Source organism: Marmota monax, unplaced genomic scaffold, assembly GCF_021218885.2.
Source record: "Marmota monax isolate L192 unplaced genomic scaffold, Marmota_monax_Labrador192_F-V1.1 WCK01_AAM20220418_F8-fsc00118, whole genome shotgun sequence".
Classification (NCBI taxonomy): Eukaryota; Metazoa; Chordata; class Mammalia; order Rodentia; family Sciuridae; genus Marmota; species Marmota monax.
Genome location: NW_026695231.1, coordinates 4,013,486 through 4,036,667, shown reverse-complemented (window position 1 = coordinate 4,036,667; position 23,182 = coordinate 4,013,486). Strand labels below are relative to the sequence as shown.

The window sequence follows — 23,182 nt, the reverse complement described above, 5'->3', positions numbered from 1 at the left end:
TAGATAATATTAAAGGTTTTTAGAAAGGAGATGGTCAGACCTAAGTCTTAAAAATACCTAATGTTTTCTAATTTATTTTCAGAAATCCTTACTTGTGAAGCTTAAGAATTCAACTCTTTCATATCACTATTGGGTTGTTCAATTTAATTTAATTAATTTATTTATTTTGCTCCTGTTCCCTGGGTTTTTATCTGCCACTTGTTTTTCTACTCAGTTTTTGATTTTAGTTCTTAGAAGTGTGTCTCCACACCCACTAATGGTCCTATTTAAAGACTCTTTAATTCTTGATTTGAGGAGGAGAAAGGCTTAGTTCTTTACCTGTTTTTTCAAATTAATTAATTTATTTTTTATTATTTCTTACATACATCACAATAGAGGAGTGCATTGCATTCATATTTTTTTGCATTGCAATTCTTAATACACCTTTATACCACAATTTATCAAATCTCTGTTTGTATATAAGGTATGTTGACACCAAATTCACATGATTGTCTACTTGTATGACCTTCAGATCACAAAAGAGGACAGGTCAGAATTGATTCCTTTTCTTTTTTTTTTTTCCCATGGGCTGAATATTAGTCAAAAGGAGGGGAAAGCATATTAATTCTTATTTTTTGAAGAAAAAGATCTATATATTTTGGAATTAAATCTGGTTTTATCTTGATTTGTCTTGGCAGACTTAAGGAAGTAATCATATTTTGTATACTTGTTAAAGGGGCATCTCTGAGTAATACCAGAATGAGAATAAAAGAATTTAATGAAAGCTACTCCTGATCAATTTAGAATTTAGAGCTTAAATTCTCAATGTACCTTAACAGTGACTCTGAAGACACATCCCAAATCTATATTCTGATAGCTGTTTTTGTGCATGCTATTTACATAGTTTCCATTTGAGGGAGATCAGAGATAAGTACAAGAATCTTCAAAGGAATGAACATAGTCCCATATCTTGTCCTTGAGCGCTCCTGGTTTTTTCTTTTGCCTAGGAAGCATCTTCCTCACTCCCAAGGTACTGTCTTGCTGCTGGAATTCATCTGTCCCTGAGTCCTCAGAATGCTTATATAATTTCAAGTTTTTTTGCAGCTACTTAGAGCAAAAGATCCTCAATTCATTATCTCATTTCTTTCTTTTCTTTTTCTTTTGAGACTTGGTCTCGCTTTGTTGCTCAGGCTGCTCTTGACCTCCTGGGTTCAAGTGATCCTCTGCCTCAGTCTCCTTAGTAGCTGGGACTAAGGGCATGCACCACTGTCCCCAATTTATTCCATTTGTACTTTTCAAATATTGCCAATGTAGAAGGTTTTCTTCTTTAATTTGCTGTACCTAACCTGTGGGAAGCTACCTTACAAGTTGCAAGCAAGAATGGAAATCATGGAGAAGAGACTGTAAAGTATTTTTGGTTCTGCAGCCTTTTGTTTCTGCAGAGATGGCTGAACTAATGCTCAGGGGCCATTAGAGTAAAATATTTCACGAGGAGGAGAAAGCATCTCCTTCCACCACCCCTGGACAATCCGAGAATAGGAAAATTTCCACCCCCTGCTAAATTTTCTAATGTACTACACTTCCTTTTCTTACTCTTCCTCTCTGTGCAAATTCCAGGAACTTTTCTGCAGTCCCTATCATAGCAGATATTTCAGATGGCATATTTTATTCAGAGGGGAACAATTTCAGGCACAAACTCAACTTGAGGAACTTTCATTGTTCTCTGGGCTTTCCCTGTCTTGCTCTAAATCCAGCCAGCAGCTCTGCCTGAGTTCTCTGACCCTTGGGATAATCACACTTTATTTCATGTTTTTCCTTTTATTATGAGGTCCACATGGTGCTTATTCAATTGCTTGTGTTTCTTCCCTAAGTTTCTTTTGATTTAGGCATCGAGTCCCTGCCTTTTGGACAACCAGCATAAAGTCAGATGAAATTTTCTTGCCAGTTTTTCTTTACTTCCATGCTGAGAACTACCCCCATCTTCCTGCCTTTTTCCACCAAGTCTTGATTCCACTTAGTTTTCTTGGGCATCTAGAAACTCTTTCCTAAATATAGTTCTAATATTGTAATTGTTGACTATTTGAATATTTTTTTGCAGTGTTGGAGATCAAAATCAGATTCTCCTGCATGCTAGGCAAGGGCTCTTCCCCTGAACTACACCCCCAGCCTTAAATTATTGTTAATAATCAATGCTTTCTGCCAGGCAGTCTGTTACACACATACAGGATTTCGCTTTATTTTAGCATCCGCCCTGTCATGTGGTTAATAATTATTACCTATCCTCATTTCATTCATGAAGAAGCTTCAAACTTGTGTCACACAGGAAATGGTAGGGCCAGGATTTGAGCCTGATTTGACTCTAGTATGTTTCCTTGGAATCTGAATGTTATAGCACTTTCTACAATGTGCCTTCTGGTGAATGACTGTTATCAAGCAGGAATTCACCAGATCAGTACAGGTTGAGTACCCCTTATCCAAAATGCTTGGGACCAAAAGTGTTTCAGATTTTTTTTTTTTTTTTGTATTTGGGAATATTTGCATATATATCATGAGATAACCCTGAAGACAGGACCCAAGTCTAAAAGTGAAAGTATTTATGTTTCACATGTACCTTATATACATAGTAATTTTATGCTATATTTGTAGTAAGCCTGTATTTTGACTTTGACCCATCACATAAAGTCAGTGTGGGGTTTTCTGTTTTTGCATCAAGTCAAAATGTTCTAATTTTGAAACTTTTGAACTTAAGATTTTCAGTTTTTGACTTGTATTAATTTTAAAGGATCCTGATATTTGTTGAACTTCTTTTTAAGGGAGCTCTATGATACCAACGTTTTTGTTCTGACAAAGGTCTGGAGACATGGGCAACATTCCAAAACAGAGACATTTAGGGACGGTCTTAAGGAAAGTCTTTGCTTGCTTTTTCCTGATAAAGGAACAAGAAGAATATTCAATAAGTTAAATTTTTATTTAGGAGTCAATTCCTTTATCACATAGGATATGATCCAGTACCACCAACTGTGTCATATGGCCTCAGTATATCAGTCTGTAACTGTGAAATTTATGCATCAAAATGTTTTATTTGTTTATTCTTTAATTTATAGTGCTAAGAATTGAGCCTAGGACCTGGAACATGCTAGTCAAGTGCTTTAACACTGAACTACATTCCTAGCCCATTTTCATTTATTTTGAGAAGGTCTCACTAAGTTTAATTTCTAGGCTGTCCTTGAACTTGTGATACCCCTGCCTCAGTCTCCAAAGTAGCATGTGCACCTCCATCATGTCTGTCTATCTATTTAGCTATCTATCTCTCTATATATATACGTAATATATATGTACATAATATATGTGTATGTATGTTTGTTTGGTAGTAGGAATTGAAGTAGGAGCATTTTACTACTGAAATACATTCCCTTTTTATTTCTTATTTTGGGACAGGGTCTCACTAAGTTGCTGAGGATCTCCCTAAATCTCTGAGGCTGGCTTCAAACTTATAATCCTCTTGCCTCTTTGCCTGTGGAGTTGCTGGGATGATAGCCATGTGCCACTGCATCTGGCTATTGTTCTGCATTTTTAAAGAGACAGGCTGACCTGTTTAAAAGAACATGTAAATTTGATACTGGATACTGAGTACAGCAAATTTGGAGGTTGTGATCAGCTCAGTTATGACACCTTCTTGTGGCAGTGGTCACCTTTGATCTCTTTTGAGGAGTTCTGTGACATCATCCTTTCATTATAAGAATATAAAAAGCAACCAAGCACAGTGGTGCATGCACCTGCAATCCCAGCAGCTAGTGAGGCTGAGGTGGGGAGATCACAAATTCAAAGCCAGTCTCAGCAATTTAGACAGACCCTAAGTTACTTCGAGAGACCCTGTCTCTAAATAAAATGCAATAAAAGACTAGGGATGTTGCTCAGTGTTAAGTGTCCCTGAGTTCAATTTCTTGTACCCTCCCCCTGTGAATAAAGAACTTAAAAAATAGATTGAAGGTTTTGGGTCTAGCTCTGTGGTAGAGTGGTTGCTTAGCATGAGCAAGACCTTCCGGAATCAATGTTCTATACTAGAAAAATGTTAATCACAACAAAATTAAAACTAAGATGAATTGACTGCACACATTAGGTTGAGTATACATTCTGCATTGCAGGAGAGGAGTTGCCTTTCCAAAAAGATATCATCCCATCGAAGCTCAAAGCAATGGCTTTCTGCATACCTTAGAGGAGAGACATTTTACACATGCCATGATTTTCATTCATGTTTGTATTTCTATTATACACTTATTGTACTTTTTATACATATTTCAGAATACACACTTATGATTACAGATGACTTGTCCCTCTATCATGAATAAGAGCATTATTTTGGGATTGTTAAAAGGGATTGTGTACAACCCAACACCTGTTGCTTTGGTGACATGCTCTGTTTGGTTTCTGTGGATTTAAACAGGCCACAAACCATAGTGGTATGGAGGCAAGTTGAGGGATTTCTTTTTGAGGTGTTGAGAGATTCCATTCTCTAAAAGCAACCCTATCCTATCGCACAGCTGCCTTGTGCCATAAGTTTGACAACATCGAAAGACAATGCCAAGATCCACCTCATCCTGGCACCCCCAGGCTGCTGAGCCAGGCACTAGGTTTCCTTTCCCATCAGCAACAGTAGCAACAACAATAGCTACACAAAGAGCTCTTTCAGAAGATAGGGTTTTCATATTATATTTCTGTTCTTAACAACAGTCAGTAATTACTTTTAGAAGATTAGAGTTAGGCAGCCATGAATCATAGTTAAGAGCACAGGCTTTGGATACACGATGACTAGGTTCATGTCCTGGCTCTGACTCTGGCTAGCTGTGGGATTCTTGGTGTGTTCTCTCTGCCTTAAAGCATCTCTCTGCCATATGAATGGGGTTCATATGTGTATAGGACAACGAAGAGTATCTGGCACTGTTAAGGTTTATCATTAGGTTCTTTGGCATTGATATCTAAGATTTCAGTAGTCTATTTAGAAAGCATTGGACTGGAAATCAGGATATCTAGTAGAGAAGGTTGAGCGATCTGTGGTTAAATCAGTATGTATTTACCCTTCTGTGGCCTACAAAAATAAGAGGGCTGGAGCAACTGGAACTCATTGAAGTCTAATATAAAACACATACTATAAATTGTATTCATTTCACCGACATAAATTTGTTCTATGTCAAATGTTATATTATTGGTGAATTGCCTAGAGATTGAACCCAGGACCTCAAGCTTGCTAAACCAGTACAGCTCTTATTTATTTATTTGTTTGTTTGTTTGTTTATTAAAATTTTGGTGCCAGGAATTGAACCCAGAGGTGCTTAAACAGTGAGCCACATCCCCAGACCTTCTGGTTTTTTTTTTGTTGTTGTTGTTGTTTTTGAGACATGGTCTCACTGAGTTTCTTGGCCCATGGTAAATTACTGAGGCTGGTTTTGAACTTGCAATTCCTCCTGCCTAAGCCTCCTGAGCTGCTGGGATTTTAGGTGTGTGCCGTTGTGCCTGGCTCTACTATATTTAGTAATTGAGAATTAAATACCAAAATGGGGGATTGAATTATAGAATCACTAAAATTCAAGTTGAAAAATAATTAATAATTTCAGGGGGTCATTATTTGACTACACACTTTGTTAGACACAGGAGGTTCTGAAGGATGTAAGTAACTACCTTTTAGGAATATGTACCTGAAAGGCTGCTCAGGGGAGAGTGCTTGCCTATCATGCAAGAGGCCCTGGGTTTGATCCTGAGCACCATCAAAAAATAAATAAAATAAAAATGTAAGACTAGGACAGTAGGAGACCAGTTTAATAGACATAAAGAATAATGCCTGTGCTCAGTACTAAGAGAAAGGCTCATCTGAAAGGTGAATGTGGGGAGAATGAGTGCTACCCGTAAGGACCTCTCCCAGGATCTTGTGAGCCATGGAGAGTTTCCTTGAAGACATGACAGTGGAAGCCCATGCAGAGGACCAGAGGGAGGAGGGTTCTGCTTTCTAGGAACTTCTAGACTTTAGTGTTGGTGTCAGACAAGGTGGCGGCCTTGGGAAAGGGGTAGAAATTGACCTGGGAATGCGGTAAGAGATAAGGCTGGGGTAAGATTTTTAAAGAGCTTTGCAAATGCTTTGTTCTGTTATAATCAGATTGTACCTGGTGATAGGCAGTGTATTAGCTCCAGTGCAGTGACAGAAGCGTTCACGGGGAGATGTGGCTGATATGCTGGAAATGCACTTCTCAGGCAATTTGGTCCTTTAACAAATGACTAAGTCCCCAAATTATACTTCTTTGTTTTGCCGACACCTATAAAACATAGCTATATACTCTCTGGAGTTGCTGGCAAGACCAAAAACAACATTCTCTTTCAACTTCTCTGAGTGGCATGTTCATTTTTAGACCCATGAATAAATATGAAAAATATTTTTTTAAATGATATTCCCAAATATCAGATTTAGGGGGCTGGGGTTGTGACTCAGTTGTAGACCGCTTGCCTTGCACACGTGAAGCACTGGGTTCAATCCTCATCACCACATAAAAAAAAAATAAATAAACAAAATAAAGGTATTGTATTCATCTATAACTAAAATTTTTTTTAAATGTGTTTAAAAAATATGAGATTTAGGTTCTAGAGTCAAGGTGTATAATAATCAATGGAATTTTAAAATGTTTCCCTACTTTCTTCTCATGTTTTTCTCCTTTGTTCTCATAAGAAGAATAGACTATGTGATTTTAATATCTTTAGGTCATATAACTCTTACACAATTGTAAAATAGATTTGATTATTTCTCTTTTTTATTTATATTTTTCAGTACTTGAGACTGAACGTAGAGGTACTTACCACTAAGCTACATCCCCCAAGCATTTTACTTGTTTGTTTTGAGACAGGATCTCACTAAGTTCCTGAGGCTGGCTTTGAACTTGTAATCCACTTGTTTTAGCCTCCCAAGTTATTGGGATTACAGGTGTTCCCCCCTGTACTCAGATCCCAGTCCTTTTTAAATTTTTGGGACAGGGTCTGGGTGAGTTTCCTAGGTTGGCCTTGAACTTGGGATTCTCCAGCCTCAGCCTCTCCGTTGCCGGGGTTACAGGGATGCAGCCACCACACCAGACTCCTCTTTTGTACTTTAGCAAACTGAGAGTAATAAGACTAACTAATTCAAATTCACACAACTAAATAAAATGGGAGAACTGGAATCTGAACTGATGTCTGCCATTTTCTCTTCCGCTTTTCTTTCTCCCTCTTTTCTCCTCTACTCCTTTCACTCACTCCTCCTCATATATCTTCCTGAACCCTATGCAAGGTAAATTCTTAATGATGGCCAGGGAATGGGTATATAAGAATTTTCCACCACTTTTTCTTTAAGGTGAACATGTACCATGTTATAGTTTAGTTAATAATGATTGAATTAAAACATAAAGAAATAGCCATGTTTACAAAGTCAGTGGAAACTAAGTCTAAAAATAATCTTATTTAAACTGGAAAAAAATAATAAAGGCTACATAATTTGTCCTCATTTTACAGCATTTGTTTTCTTGCTGTTTCTCATCCAATATAATGGGGATGTGTCATCTTCTGGCTAGATATTTTGTACACAGGGATGCTTTCAATGCTGGCCCAGCTGTGAATGCACTCACCCTTCTAGACAGTTTGCTGTGGGAAGGAAGCAGAGTGTGTGGTCTCCATGCAAGGCACATTGCTCAGGGTTAAGGAGCCTACCTGCTTATAGATTTCATTCTGGTCCCTTTCCCTATCAGGCAGGGCATCATCCATTCCCACTTGGCAGTTAGGCCTGGGCTTACCATTTAAAGCGTAGCAGTGTACTGCCATGCTCTTATGACTCTCAGAGGCTACATTTTTCTACACCTTTAAAGTATAGAATGTTAGAAAATTCTTTCTTTACCTACCTGTCTCCCACCTCATTTTTAGGGGGTAGAAGATTGATTGGCACAGGGGCAAAGAGCAGGAGATTTCAGAATAACCCTAGGTATAAAATTGCTTTGATGAGAGCCTGGCAAAACCATTACCCTGATCTGGTTCCTCTCCTTCTGCCTCAGTGTGCCACGATCTGCACTCGGCAGGCTGTCCCTTTGGTCCCACACTGCCATTCCTTGGAATACTTGGGGGAATCATCTTTTAGAGCCTGAGATAGATTCTTGCAATAGTTCAGTAGTGGCAGATCTCTGACCTTTCAGGGTAGATTTGAAACTTAATAATGGGCAAAGATCTGCTGGCATCATGACATGTGATGAAGAGGACAGTCACAAGCTTTGGGTGAAAATGAGGTGTAACGTGACCCCATCCCTCCACTTTATAGTTTGTAAAGTGACTCCAGTGATAGTTCTGAAGAAAGCTTCTGAAAGATGTTTAGTGTAATCCTTTGGGCACAGGTATCATGTCCATGTGTAACTTAATTTGAAGTCTAGCTTTGGGCATGTTCTTTGAAAAAAAAATAGCCCCCTTAATCTATATGTGCATGCATGTAATTACTACATTTTAAAAGTTACAGATGCGTAATAAATTATTAGTTCATATTATGTAACCCCAGCTATAGATAGTATTATTTTCTGTTTTATGTGGAATGAGAAAGAAACAAAGAGTACTGGAGAAAAGAATGAAAAGTAAAGAAAGAGAAGTTGTATCTCTTTAAAAATGGGAAGACTTTTAAGAATACAAAATAAAAGGTTTTCTCTCGTGCTTGCTTGCTTTTTGTTTCATTTCAGGGAATTTAAGACAAAAATGCTACAGATTATTGCCTGCATGTTTTCAGTGTTCCGTAATTGTGTACCCAGGCAAATCCCATTATTTTTAAATCACTTAATGTTGAAAAACAATTGGATAAACCCCACTTGGAGTGCCCTGTGGGTCATCTCAAGCCATTTGGTTCTGTTAATAAAATTAAAACAATTGTGGGAAATATACAGATGCTTTCAAATTGGCTTTACAAAAGGAGGGCAACTCTGAGAAACCACATAAATCCAAATGCATCGTTACCGAGCAGGAATGATGTGAATCGGGAGTAAAGATCTGACATATATTTTTATTTTGAGATGCCACGCTAATTTACATCATTCAGCCCTTTCACTGCCAAACTGTAAAAGTCCATTAAGTGACTGAAAGGAATATACAAATTATCCACTGGCACTCCAGGCTGGAGTTTTACATATACCCTGTTATTCTATCCGCCAGCGAGCTGCAAGATTCTATTAAGCAGTAAGTGAGAAAATTATATTGCCTGCAAACTAATTGTACAAAAGACTCTGAAATAAGTAATCAGAGCCCGGGACTTTCTGAAAAGCCGCCAGGAGATATTATAAATTGCTCCATCATTCTTGTCAGCCTGGTTTAAAAACGGAGAGTTTCCATGTTGATTTGGTTTCTTCTGCAGCAGAGCGCACTACCCCAGCTATTGTCAAAACTGGGAAAATTCCAGTTGTGACATCAGTAGCTGCCCAGTTCAGTCCCTGGTGCCATCTAACAAATGTGTCCCAGAAAAATAGCAAGCTCTAATCCAAGAAAATGCCCTGTCTGAAATGAGAACCCTATACTGTGAACAATAACTCCTGCACCTTCCTGAATGACCGTCCAGTTACTGTTCACATTCCAAGTGCCCGCAGTTGCTATTGGAAATATTTTTGTCTAGTTTTCACTTTCATTGACTCAAGGAAAACAAGTGCCCCATAGAGATGTTATGGTCTACTGGGAGTAATGTCTTTGAACCATTACCAAAATAGATGTAACATTGTTATCCAGGTGCTTGGAGCAGCACATTTTTAGGTTAAAATGCCTTTTTTTTTATTGAATAGAAAAAAAAAAAAAAAAAAAAAACAACAGGGAAGGTTTTTCAAGGGCAGCATCTCCGTAGACTCTAACATGGATCAAAGACTTTGTGGGGTTGGGTGACCATAGCCAGCAACAATGAACCAAGTTACTCAATGGGAGGGCTTGGAAATGAGAGAAGCTTTCCTCCAGCAAATAAGTTATTTAGAATAATGTTGATTTGTTTTTCAACATATAGTAAACTAGAATTACTTAGTGAAATCAAGGTTATCATCCCTATGTGTCAAGACAACTTTATTGAAACAGAATGTTTGTGAAGAATACCTGGTCCATCACAAACAATTTCTGAATACTTAAGTAGAAAATAGATTTTTTTGTGTGTGAAAACATAAAGGAACACTGTGTTTTCAGTCCATTCACAGTAAACTTTTTAGAAAAATGTCATTGTGTTTCTGGTAGCTTTGGGAAGATTCCTTCACTCAATGTAGTCATTTATTCATTTTTCACTCCATAGTTCAAGCCTTTTCCTCTGTGTGAAGAAGACACTGACTTTCCTAAGCATATTCTGTGTGTTTGTGAGAATGCATGTGTGTATCCATACATTCCAGCCCTGTGTCCAAAACCATGTCCAAAACTACACACATTCGTTGCTATGTCTTATGTCATCTTTGTGGACTATGCCAAAGATACAGAATTCCAGGCTTGTTGGTTAGCACTGAAGATTCAGCAAAGAATAAGGCAGAACTCCTTCATCAAGAATTTGTCTTAAGGCACTATTAAAAATTTCTCTGCCTTTACATTTCTCTTTTTCATTACAGGATTATGGAATACAGTAGCCAGAAAGGAAGTGAGAATACTTTTTTATGTGTCATCTGAAACTCTTATGTGGCAATTGGACAATTTCCCTTCTGGTGTTTATTGTTTGTTTTTGTTCTGGGGATTGAACCCAGGGGAGTTTTACTACTAAGCTTTATTGCCAGCCCTTTTTATTTTTTTTATTTTGAGGCAGAGATTCACTAAATTGCTGAGGGTCTCACTAAGATACCAAGGCTGGCCTCAAACTTGAAATTCTCCCATTTCAGCCTCCCAAATTACTGGGATTACAGGCATCTACCCATTCCCTTCTGTTTCTTGAAGAAATTAAAAAATATACACAATGATTCAAAGTCACTTTTAGATTTAGGTACTATCATGGAATCACTTCTAAATATTTCTTCAGTGTAGCTCCAATTTTTTTTTTTTTAAACCAGGTGTTGAACCCAAGAGTAGTTAACCACTGAGCTACATCCCTAGCCCCTTTTTTCTTTAATTTTGAAAAAGGGTTTCACCAAGTTGCTAAGGACCTTGCTAAGTTGCTAAAGCTGGCTTTGAACTTGCAATCCTCCTGCCTCAGCCTTTCAAGTTGCTATGATTATAGGCAAGAGCCACTATGCCCAGGAAATGTAGCTCCAATTCTGAGAGCACTTATTTTTTTAATGATAACAAGTATTAGAAAACCATAAAAATTACATATCGCTTTTAATACATTCATCTATGTTTTCAAACCTCATTTCTGTTTTGTTCTTACCCTGTTCATATCCGGATGTATTTTTATTTCCCTTAAAACCTCTTACAATTTTTTTTCTTTTTTACTTTACTCTCTAGAGGGTTTTGCATATTTTTTATTTCCCCTTGATAATCTCTCCCTCTTTGTCCACATTGTTTTTGTCTAAGCTACTTTCAAGATTTCCAGGAAATTGGATTTCCCTCTACCTTTTTTGATCATTTGTGCCATGGTTTTCTGAGCATTCTTAATATTGTTTTCTAAAGGGATGTCCAAAGCTCTTGGTCCTGTGGCTCTTACTATATTACAGCACCATGATAAATGTTCATGATAATAATGACCTTGACATAACAAGAAAATACCAAGTTATTATAAGTATATGCTTCCACTTATATGCTACTTCTTGGTGGGAGATTTTAATAGGAATGAGAAATGGTCATTGTTCTCCAGCATCTCTCCATCTAGTAGACAATGTGTATGTGAAAAGGTCTAACAAAATATGCCCTTTCTCTATTGGATGAGAGTACCTGAAAAGATATGAGAACCAAGAAATCATTTTCTGTTAGGATGGTCTGAGAAGTTTTCATAAAAGATTTTACTGGAATTGGAGTTGAACATGGAGCCTTAGAAATAATTTTAAGAAGATAAAAGAGGCAGAGAGACATCATTCTCAGAGGGAAGTCTGAAGGACACATAGCAAAAAAAAAAAAAAATGAATAAATCAAACTGGCTGCATCATAAAGTTCATCTAAGGTAATAATTGTAATATTGCTATAAAAGTAGATGAGAGTTGGATTGGGAGAGAACTTTGATAGTCTAATATTTTATATTTAATTCAGGAGGGCATAGGAATCTATTGATCTTTCTTTTTCTACCTTTTTTTTTTTTTTGGTGTAGGGTCTTGCTTTGTTGTCCAGGTTGACCTTGAACTCATTATTCTCCTGCCTCAGTCTCCCAAGAAGTGATTTGAAATAATAATTCCAATTTCCTGTTATAATAATAATAATAATTATTATTATTATTGCAGAGATAGAGAATGAGCCAAAGGCTTTGCACATGCTAGACAAGTGCTCTACCACTGAGCTATACCCCAAGCCCCATATTGATTTTTTTGTTAAATTGGGGTAGTGATATGATGGAAAAGTCATAGTGAGAGGAACTAGATAACAGTGTGCAGCACTGTCAGAATGCGACAGAATGGAGGAGGTAGCTGTCCTGGTCCAGGGATAAGATCACTCGTGCTTGATTTATATTTGTCAGAAGTGCCTTGATGTGAAGGATGGGGATATAATTTCTAAGGAGGTAGAGGTACTAGTTTGGAAAGAAAGTTGATTGTGTTTATTTGTGGAGGTAGGTCATCTAGGAGAACTTTCCAGCTTGTGTAAGAACTTTCCAGTGCTCATGCCTCCAAATGGGAAAGTGGACAAAATATTACTTTATACCACTGTTTTAGGCACAAAAGAAAATAATTGCTGTTTAGCAAACAGGTTTTCTTCTTTCTGGTCCTTCTAAGCAGTCATTATTCTGTCTTTCCTAAGATGGCAAAGGCTCAGTTTTCTTTTTAAATAAATATAGAGAATGTCATAAAGAATGAAAGGCTCTGCTAGTGGTACACTAATTAACCCTTAGAAAATTACTAGCAAGAGTCTTTTGATGCAAAATAAATTTTCAGGAATGGTTTAAGGATCTCTGCAGTGAAGAGTGGTTCATCTGATGCTCAGATTCAAAATCCTTTTATTTTCAGGCATGACCTAGCAAGTGTGGTTCCTTTGACTTATTCTTAGATTTCAGTGAGTGCAACATTATTAATATTTTGGAGAAAGGTGATAGTCAACGTTTCTGTCTATGGATTAACATCAGTTTTATTATTTAACCTCGTGTTAAAAGCAGTTGTTTTTATTATTATGTGTTCTAAATTAGCATGCTAATTTAGTCAGTTTTGATAGGCTTATCTCCAGTTATAATGCACAGTCTCTTTTTTTTAAAGTCATGCATACTTAACCAATTTTCACTAGTTATAAGTGGTTAGGTATTACTTCTTGTTGAATTAGCAGTTGCTGAGTAGTTGAGTCTGTACAATCCTGCAATCCACTAATGTGATATTTAATGAGGAGCCATCAGTCTGGAGAAAGGTAGTCAATATAAATCAGTGTTTACAAAGTGTGATTAACTCTGAAATATTTCATCAATGCTGTGGTCCCAGGCAGACTCTATGCTAATTACTAGAATCTTCGCATGTTTCAGGGGACTTGGAGGGACCCTGAGTATTGCAAACACGGAGCAGCAAAATTACAATTATGCTCGGACCGTCTCTGATGACAATTTATGCATTTGGTGTGATGACCTCCCCCTTCCCAAGAGGGCAATAAACAGAATGCATTTTCATTAAGATACTAATGCACTTAATCACAAGGGGAAAGGGTTAGGAAGTAGCGAAAGACCTTCAAGCACTATGTGACAGACCTGATAGGGCAGAGAAGCTTTATTTTAAAGGCAGTTTCTTTACAAAGCTGTGGGCAGCCCAGAGCACCTCTCATATAATGGCATTGTCTCAGACTAGGAAATATTTGAAGTTTGGATCTTCTTCTGATTGCATAGTTATCATTTGAAATGTGTAGGCACTGCCGCAAGTCATGCAAAGTCTAATATTAAGAATATAACTTCATAGTGGTTTATTCTTAATTATTACATTTTCAAGGAGCTTAAGCATTTGAAATTAATTATGCAATTTATGTAACAAACCCGATGATGATGTTCAGTGATGATGACCATCATCATCATCATCATCATCATCATCATCATCACTAAACATTTACTGAGCAAAGAATTTATTTTATGGCTCTGGTAGCTAGTAAGTCTTGCAGGTAGAACTATGTAATCGCTGTCCCTTGCCTGTAGGAGCTTGCCATATAGCTCCACATTAACCTCCTGATCATTTTGCACTGGGAAGTTTATGCTGTTCAGTGTCAGGAAAACAATCAGTCTGATGAATCAAAGTGTCAGTCACCTTTGTATCCAAAGGTTCTAAATCAGTGTGCTTTGCTCAGGTGGTCTTTGTTTAGTGATCCTCTCCTGAGTCCACCCATGCAAAGTGATAATCTTCCAGAAAGTTAGGATCCAAAAGAAATTTCAAAGAAGACTATTATCATAAAATACTGATTTTACACTTAAGTTTTTGAAGAGCTTCATCATATGCCCCCTAGTTGTGCAATGCATCCTCACTGGTAGTAGCACAGTATCCAGATTCATGTCATTTCTTATGTTCCCAACAAGATGAAACTCCTGTGACTTTGGGGGAAGGAGGGAGCAGAAGTGACAGAGTTGACATTTTCTTGGGGATGCTAATATCTCCAGGGTCTTGCAAGTCTAACAGCTTCTTTTCTTCCAACTTTGTGTTTTAGGTAATATAGAATATAGCTGCCCTGCCACGAACGAATGTGAAATCACAAAGCGCAGACGTAAATCCTGCCAGGCTTGCCGCTTCATGAAGTGTCTAAAAGTGGGCATGCTGAAAGAAGGTAAGGCACTTCCCTATGCTTTAGGTTTGAGGTGATGGGATTTGGAGGTACAGGGAATCCCACTAATTTCAGAAAAACTAGAAAAGATGGGGTAGCAGTACCCAATACTCCTTCTTGGCCCCTAAACTTTCTGATACATCATCGCTAACTGCTTGACATTAACCAGAAGGACAAGGTAGGACACATCTGATTTGCAGTTGAACACACAAGGTATGTTTCACAGTCCTGGTCTTGTCTACTTTACAGTTTGCAAAAGGAAAGAGATGAAGACAAACAATCAACTGATGTCTTTTTGCTTTTTATGTCATCAACAGGTTCATAGATTTTGTAAGATTTGTTCTAATTAATTATACATGAAAGTAGAATGCATTTTGACACATTATACATAAATGGAGTATAACTTTTCATTCTTCTGATTCTGCATGATGTAGAGTTACACTGGTCATGTAATCATATATACATATAGGATAATCATGTCCAATTTATTCTACTATCCTTCTTATCCTCATACTCCCCTCCCTTCAGTCCCCTCTGTCTAGACCAAAGTACCTCTGTTCTCCCCCACCCCACCCCTCATTGTGAATTAGTATCCACATATCAGAGAAAACATTCAGCCTTTGGTTCTCTTGAGATTGGCTTATTTTGCCTAGCATCATATTCTCTAGTTCCATCCATTTACTGGCAAATGCCATAATTTCATTCTTATTTAAGGCTGAGTAATATTCCATTGTGTATATTTACTACAATTTTTTAAATCCATTCATCTGTCAAAGGGAACCTAGCCTGATTCCATAGTTTAGCTATGGTTCACATATTTTTTAAAAAATTAATCTTGGGTTTAAAATACTCTTTCTTTTTTTCCAACCTATTTTCTACTAAAAAGGGTTTGTGATATGATATTAAAATGGCTTTCCATTTGTTTTCAGTCAGAGATAACAACAGACACAAAATATTAACAGTGAACATGTATCCCATGTTAAACAATTTGCCTAAGCTTACCCAGTTAGTAACAGGTGGTGCCAGGAACTGAACCCATGGATTGCTGGATGCCTTTCACCTATTCCGCACATCCAAGGACCTGAAATATTTGTATATTTCAGCATGTTTATCAAGACTGACATTTCAGCTTGGAGATAGAGAAAAATTGTTTTTTTCTTTAAAAGACCTACTTATTAGTCTTTTATTTTTTTTAATGTGTCTCTGTGTGCTTTGGAGATATGCATTTTACATATCTCATTTAGACCTTTCTGTTTCCTCCTCTTCAGAAAATGTACCAGAGTTTAAAATAAATATGATAATTTGTAAGTAACAAAGAAAAAATATGGTAAAGTTTGGAAAAATTAGGTTAATTAAATATAAATACCATTGCATCATAAAATATGCTTTGTTCCTGCAATTTACCTTATTAGGTATATTTTGTTGTCACTGGATATCCTCATTTTTTTTTATACCTTTAAGTCCACATAGGCCCAAGTGTTAGTTGAACTTGAGCTTTGGGTGTGTTATTACTAGATCTCATAATTTTATCCAGTTTCTTTCAGTTCCAATTTCCTGTGTGCTATGACATACAAGGATTAGTGGATTAGATTATATTCCAGTACATGGAATTTATACCATATCTGTCTGCCTCTTATTTGTCTACTAGGAACAATGAAGACCCTCTTGAATTCTTCTTCAGTTTTGCTTACCTCTTGAAAAAGGAGCTATAAACAAACATATAACTTTATAATTAAAGCATCTTGAAAGGTGATCAACATCCATTATCAAGCAAAAGATAAAGTAAAATGCAAACTGTCCCATGGATGACTCAGTTTATATGTATGTCTATAGGGGTGGCGGAGAGGGACATGGAAAGCAGAAAGATTGGAGAAGGTACTACACTGTGTTGGTATAGGCATGGAGAAGTAAAAAGAGGGAAGATTGGTGTGAAGGTTACACTGGTGAATAAATATGAGGACGGGGATCCTTTGGCACTGTTAGGATTTTTCACAGTTAACATGTTTCGCATTTATCTTCTGTTTGCTAAATATTATTAAGATCCTCCCATGTGCCAGAGGCTACTCTAGGTGCCAGTGACATAAAAATGAGGAGACCAACTCCGTTACTCTCACTAGTGAGAATTTATATGAAAATAACCAAAGGACCATTATTGACAAAGGCACACACATACATAAAACTCAACAACAATCTAACCCATAAGACAAAAAAAGTTTCCTTTTAGTTACAATGATGGCAGTTTCTTATTATGGTTGAGGTAGAAAACCTTCTTAGCTACTGCCTTAAACCGCATCTTAGGGTGATGAGCAAAGGGCAATTCAGAATGTAGAGTTGACCCCAGCCTCACACAAAGAAAAATCTAATTCAGAATGTAATAATAAGTGGTAGGCATTTTTTGGTCTTCATTATATTTATATTGCTACTTTGTTAGGCAGTAGAGATTTAGACTAGACTGATTCTTAAGAAAAGTTTAGTTGAGGGATGATTTTTTTTTTTAAAAAAGCAAATCAATTGTTTTAAATGTTATAAAAGAAATCTGTATGTATGTGTGTGTGTGTGTGTGTGTGTGTATCCTACATAAAAGTGTCCTAGATTTGGAATCCCCCCTCCAAAAAAAAAAAAAAAAAAAACACTAAAGTACATGGAAACTCCCCTTTATTTCTAGGAAGATAGATTTTTTTATTAGTTTTATTTTACCACTGTAATTTACTCACCTGATTGTCCTTCTAAGTCTAAACAGAGGAATAAAAAAAATATTTTCCCTTAAACAATTTTTCCAGTTGTAGCTTTTAAGAGGAACACTCCTGAAGGGTGGCAAGAGTGAATGGAGAGGTGTGAACTATGTTTAATTAAACATTGTTGGTGAAAGTAAACGGGGATCTGCTTATCTATAATTCACACCTCTTCAGTTGCTGTTATCAAGCCTTTAGAGGATTTGTTTTCAAGGGAATTGCTGCTATTTCTGGTATGCTCAAATAATAATTCATTTTCCTTTACTTGTTTCTGTCCACTTGGATAGCAAAATCTCAGTTCTCTAAGCCTCACTTCCTCCTCCTCCAAACAGAAAGGTTGGGGTAGTTATAAGTAAATATGGTATATTCTTTTCTCTTTTGTACTTAAAAAAATGCAGTGAAATATTGCTTTACACCCTGCATATAAATGCACAATTATGTTTGGCCATCTCCTTGGCCCAAGACTTGCTTTCTAAGCCTGGAGAGAATGATACCGTCTTAAATGTATCTTTATGGATGTAGAGGGATTTCAGTCCCACGCAGTATGTCAGAGATCATGATGTAGTAAATCTATTCAAATGTAAACCTGTTCAATTCAATTACCAGTCCATAATAAAATTTGCTGCTACAACCCCCGTGTTGACCACAGCAGTCCATACAGGCTGATGGCACAGCGGGTCTGGAAATTGACAGACAAAATCTATTTAAACAAAAAAAAACAGCATTAGTTCTAGAATCTGAAATGAAATCAGATTTCAACAGCGTTGATGGGAACCTTCTTTCCTTTCACAGGTATTTTTATTCAACTCGCCAAATGCATCCTAGATAAAGGGCTGCCTGAGGGAAATTAAGTTTTCATTAAAAAGGTGGTTTATAGAAAGCTGAGACCTGTCCCATTTTACAAATAATGATTCTTAGTTATATTGAGTGGCATTTCTCCTAATTGAGGAATATCCTTTTGAGAAGCTGAGTACAGTTTGGAGCGTGAAAGGGAAGTGATGGCTTAGTGGGCAAATTCCAGTTGTATCTCCAAGTGTAGAATTAAATCCTTATTAGTTACGCCTTCTCATTTGCCAGCACCAGAATTAATATCTGAATGAATGAATGATATTTGATTGTAATGTTAGCATTTTTAACTTGTGCTTGTGTGTATGTGTGTGTGTGTGTGTGTGTGTGCATGAGCGCATGTGCTGCTGAGAATCAAACCAAGGACCTCCCACATGGTAGGCAAGCGCTCAATCAAAAATTTATTACCTGTTAAAGCAAAATCAAAATAAACAAACAAAAATCCTCAGAAAACCAAATTAACCAAACAAAATCTCTCAATGGACAGTTGTGTTGGAGAAAACAACATAATGTCACACCATCACAAAACTTTCAGAAGTGCTGTTAGCAAACAATAATTCATTCAAGTCCAAGTGGTGGGACCATTCAGCATCCTGAAACATGCCCTCATCTTTCTCCCTGCTCTACTTTGCTGGTAAACATCACGAATGATGGGCCGGCATTATTTTTTCAGCATTATACCATACTGTATGTCAGAGAAAACCCATCTATTACTTGATATCTGGTCTCAACATTCCCTTTTCATTTTTTTCAGGTATTGCTTATTTGAAGGAAAAAACAAGAACTAATCAAGGTGTACCTATAAATCTGGTCAAGATTTATTTTTATTTTGATCTCTCTCCTTGGTTATTTAAAGGCTACTATAGGACATACTGGTTCAGTTTTCTCTTTGTCAGTAGCAAACAGGGACATTTTATGAAAGCAATAATTATTTTGTGTAGGTATAGAATTCACTGATCAGAGAACTGAAGGACATTTTGATATTTACTGGCACAGTGGGTTTCACTTTGGCAACTCAAGTGTTTTTCTCCTAAACTATTGCAGGTGAGCAAAAGAGTTACATTTAAGCATAACATTGTCTGTTCCCTAGCCCGGTCAGCTTCCATGAAAAATGTAGATGAATCAGGCAACAGAAAGGACCAGTTTAATTATTTTGTGCCAAAAAAGTGTGGCATTTACTTGCCTTTAATTTTTTTTTTAATGTAAAACCAGGGATTGAACCCAGGACCTTGCCAAGGGAGGCAAGCACTGTATCCCTGAGCCATATCACCAGCCCTCTACTCGTCTTTAAGAAACTGCTACTTGACTTTTCTGATCTTCATTTTTCACCATCTATAATATGATGATATCAATAATAGTATTTACAAATGAAGTGTTGTGAATATTGAATAAAATATTGTGTGGATCTGGACATATAGCTCAGTGGTAGAGCATTTGCATAGCATGTGGAAGACCCTGGTTTCAGTCTCCAGTAAGATACACATAAAGAAACACACAGGATATTCCAGGATAGGTGTTAACCATGCCATGTGACCTAGAGTGAGGACCAGTTCAAAATTAGCTACTGTTGCCAAAGGCAATAAGAGTCAGCTAATTTTGATCTGGTAAGACTTTTGTCTTACTGTCAGGATTTGCATGTCAGATACAAACCCTGGACCAGAGTCTAGTTTGTAACTTCTCTAAGCTGAACTTGTTTAATGAAAACTATTGGGGTAAAAACAGAGTTACAGCATGGACACAGTCTGGAATATGGTGACCAGGAGATAGGATGAGTTAGAATCTGGGTATCATAGATATCGGATCAACTTGCTGGACCAACCCAAGGTCTTATAAAATTTATTATGCTTTGACAGCCCCAGTGACCTCCAAGGTTCTTTCCAAAGTTTTTTTTTTTTTAACAGAAGTACATCAATAAGTGAAAATTTGTTCAGAAATTTACTCTTCAATATGTGTACCTTCTGTCAAATGATGAAAAACAACAGCATAGAAAGAGAAAAGGGGACTTTAGCCCAAGCACAAGTTTTCACCAACAATGTTAGAGGTGAAGAATGCTTCAAGCTAGTGATTTAGCTTCAGAAAGAATTTATTCCTTTATCTGAAAAGGAAAAGGAGGAGGAAGAAACAGCAGCATCCCACTTGGAGGTAAAAAAAATCACAGAGTAGAAATAAATTTAAGTAAATCTCAACAAATAGTAATTGAGCTTACCCACAAATCTGGCAAAATATTATGCCTTAGCTTTTAATTCCAATTTTTCCACTATTTGGCACTGTGATTTTTAGCAGGTCTATTGGGCTCTAAGAGTCTTCATTTCTATATGTGCAGGGAAATGGACTATATTCTTTCTATATTGGAATCATGCCAGTTATATTTAAAAATGACAGAATGCCTACAGAAACACCATACTAATATATGACATGAAGGTACCATAGAAAAGATGATGATGATGATGATGATGATGATGATGGAGGAACTGTAACATAAACTGTGGTTTGATAGACATGGATAGTGACTCTTGCTATTTTGTAAATTTTGCCTTAACTGACAACTCCATAAACTTTTTACTTTTGTAGCTTAGCAGGAAATATTATATATATCAGAGTTAAGTGAGGGTTGAAGAAGCAGTAGAGCAATTAATTGGTATGTAAATACTTAGGAATTGAAGTATTGATTATATATTTTGCCTGTGTTTGAAAAACGTTCACTCTTTATTTCCTCACATTTTCTATCTACCATCTCTGTCAATGTATTGAAGTACAGTCAATATAGTTTTATTTCTGTGGGCATGTGAAATCTCATGGATTAGTCAAATTTTATTTGAAGTTCTGTTATTACATTTTTAAAATAAAAATCTTGACAATAGCAGGAGAGATGAGAAAGCCTATTTAATTTTAAATTCCTTGTAAATATTTGCTATGGGGAGGAATAAGTTGTTAAATAACATAGTTATTATGTATTTATAGATATCCGTCCTTGATTTTGATATATGATTTGACATCTTCAAAGTGTTTCTATTACAGAAGTGATCAATGCTATCTATACTTATTTTCCCCCACCTTTTTTGTGGGGGGTACCAGGGATTGAACTGAGGGGCACTCAACCCACTGAGCCATATCCCCAGCCCTATTTGGTATTTTATTTAGAGATAGGGTCTCACTGAGTTGCATAGTGCCTCTATTTTGCTGAGGCTGGCTTTGAACTCATGATCCTCCTGCCTCAGCCTCCTGAGCTGCTGGGATTACAGGTGTGCACCAGCCACTTCCTCCACTTTTAAAAGTCTAAAAATATTAATTTCAGATTCCAGGTAGAAAATTGGAATAATATAGTAGAACTGTGATCCTTACCTTCAGGGTATAGTAAAAACAGGTTGGGAATCAACATTTTCAGTAAGTCACTATTTAATGTGGAAAGGATACAGGGTATTCATGTTTAACAATCACATTCAGTACAGAAAAGTGGGACTCTGGGTGTTTGATTCTAAGCATATAAGGAATCCAAGGTTCAGAGAATTTAGTGACTTGTCCCAGGTCCCACTGTAGATAAAGAGGGGACAGAATTGAAAGTCAGGTGTGTTACATTCCTGGGTCCATCTTCTATCTTTATTAAGCTTGATGTAGCCTCAGCAAAATAAGGAATTTTTTCTGCTCCATACTGGGATCACATGCACGCATCTCATTAGTGACTGGAATTAGTTATTTGGGTTTGGAATTAGGAAAGGGTACTGGAGATTCCAGGAATCAGCCAAATTAATGGGTCTAAGCAAGGAGATTAAGCCTGAGGTATATATATATAAGTGGTAGACACTCAGAAGGGAATTGGTCTTAGCATTCCAGTCTGAGGAAACTGGCCCCATACCTGGAGTTTAATGGAGCCTCTGAAGACACAGATAATGATGGAGATCAGTGCAGGAAAGGTCTTCACTGGATCAGTAAGCGGCCCAGAGTATTTTTTATAGATGGTGAGTTCAAGTCTGTATCAGGAGCTGGGAGGTCAGTGTGGCAAAGTTGAAGACACTGTCTGAAAAGGATCCTGTCAACTATGTCTAGCTTAAATCCTTAGGCCTGATGTCTTAAATCCATCAAAATTGCCTGTCTCTGTGTAATAGAAGGTCCTTAACTTTTTCTCTGACTCATGGATTAATAAGACTGACTTAAAATTTAGGAAATCTTTGAGTAGAAGAAATGGTAGGAATATGGAGGGTTAGGCAACCTCTCTTCTTCCACAGTAGAGGATTATCTGTATAGAGGTCCTGTTTATTCTGAGCTATCTCATTACAACCCATAGGATATATGTCCTATTTCTACCTTTTAGAGATGGCAGCTGTGTGTGTGTGTGTGTGTGTGTGTGTGTGTTCATATACATGAAAGAGAGCACAAATTATACATTTACTCATTTAGCTGCTATTCTCTCTCTAGCCAGTTGTCCTGAGCCCCCAGGATATAAAGAAAAACTATCTCAGAACTGTTTTGCTGCAACCACAGCTTGAGTCCTGATTTCTGTATGGCACTGGGAACTCTGAGAGTCTTCTGGGTTTACCCTATCAGCAGGGGTAGCAAAGAGCAACTTACTTGTCTAATTACCCTTCTGTTTCATATTTCCCATTTTCATAAAATGGTCATTTAAAGGGTGTAGCGTTTTCCAGGTAGGCTCCCTTTAAAAAATATAAAGCAACTCAGTTCACTTAGGAACAAGTGGATTTGTTTTTGCTTACTTAAGAACCTGCTTCTTAATTTATTCGGAACAAAATCTCTTTTGTAAAAAATGTCTGAAGAAGACATTGCCAAGGTGA

The 23,182-nt window shown here is 37.0% G+C and overlaps 1 protein-coding gene across 26 annotated transcripts in view; it reads left to right on the top strand.

Annotated features, from left to right (window-relative positions):
• Positions 1 to 23,182, top strand: part of Esrrg (estrogen related receptor gamma) — a 601,476-nt gene that overhangs the window by 433,320 nt on the left and 144,974 nt on the right. For all 26 annotated transcript variants that reach the window (XM_046438414.2, XM_046438420.2, XM_046438413.2 and 23 more), the window contains one exon: positions 14,704 to 14,820. In XM_046438414.2, coding sequence (XP_046294370.1) covers positions 14,704 to 14,820 — 117 coding nt within the window. The remainder of the gene's footprint in view (positions 1 to 14,703; positions 14,821 to 23,182) is intronic.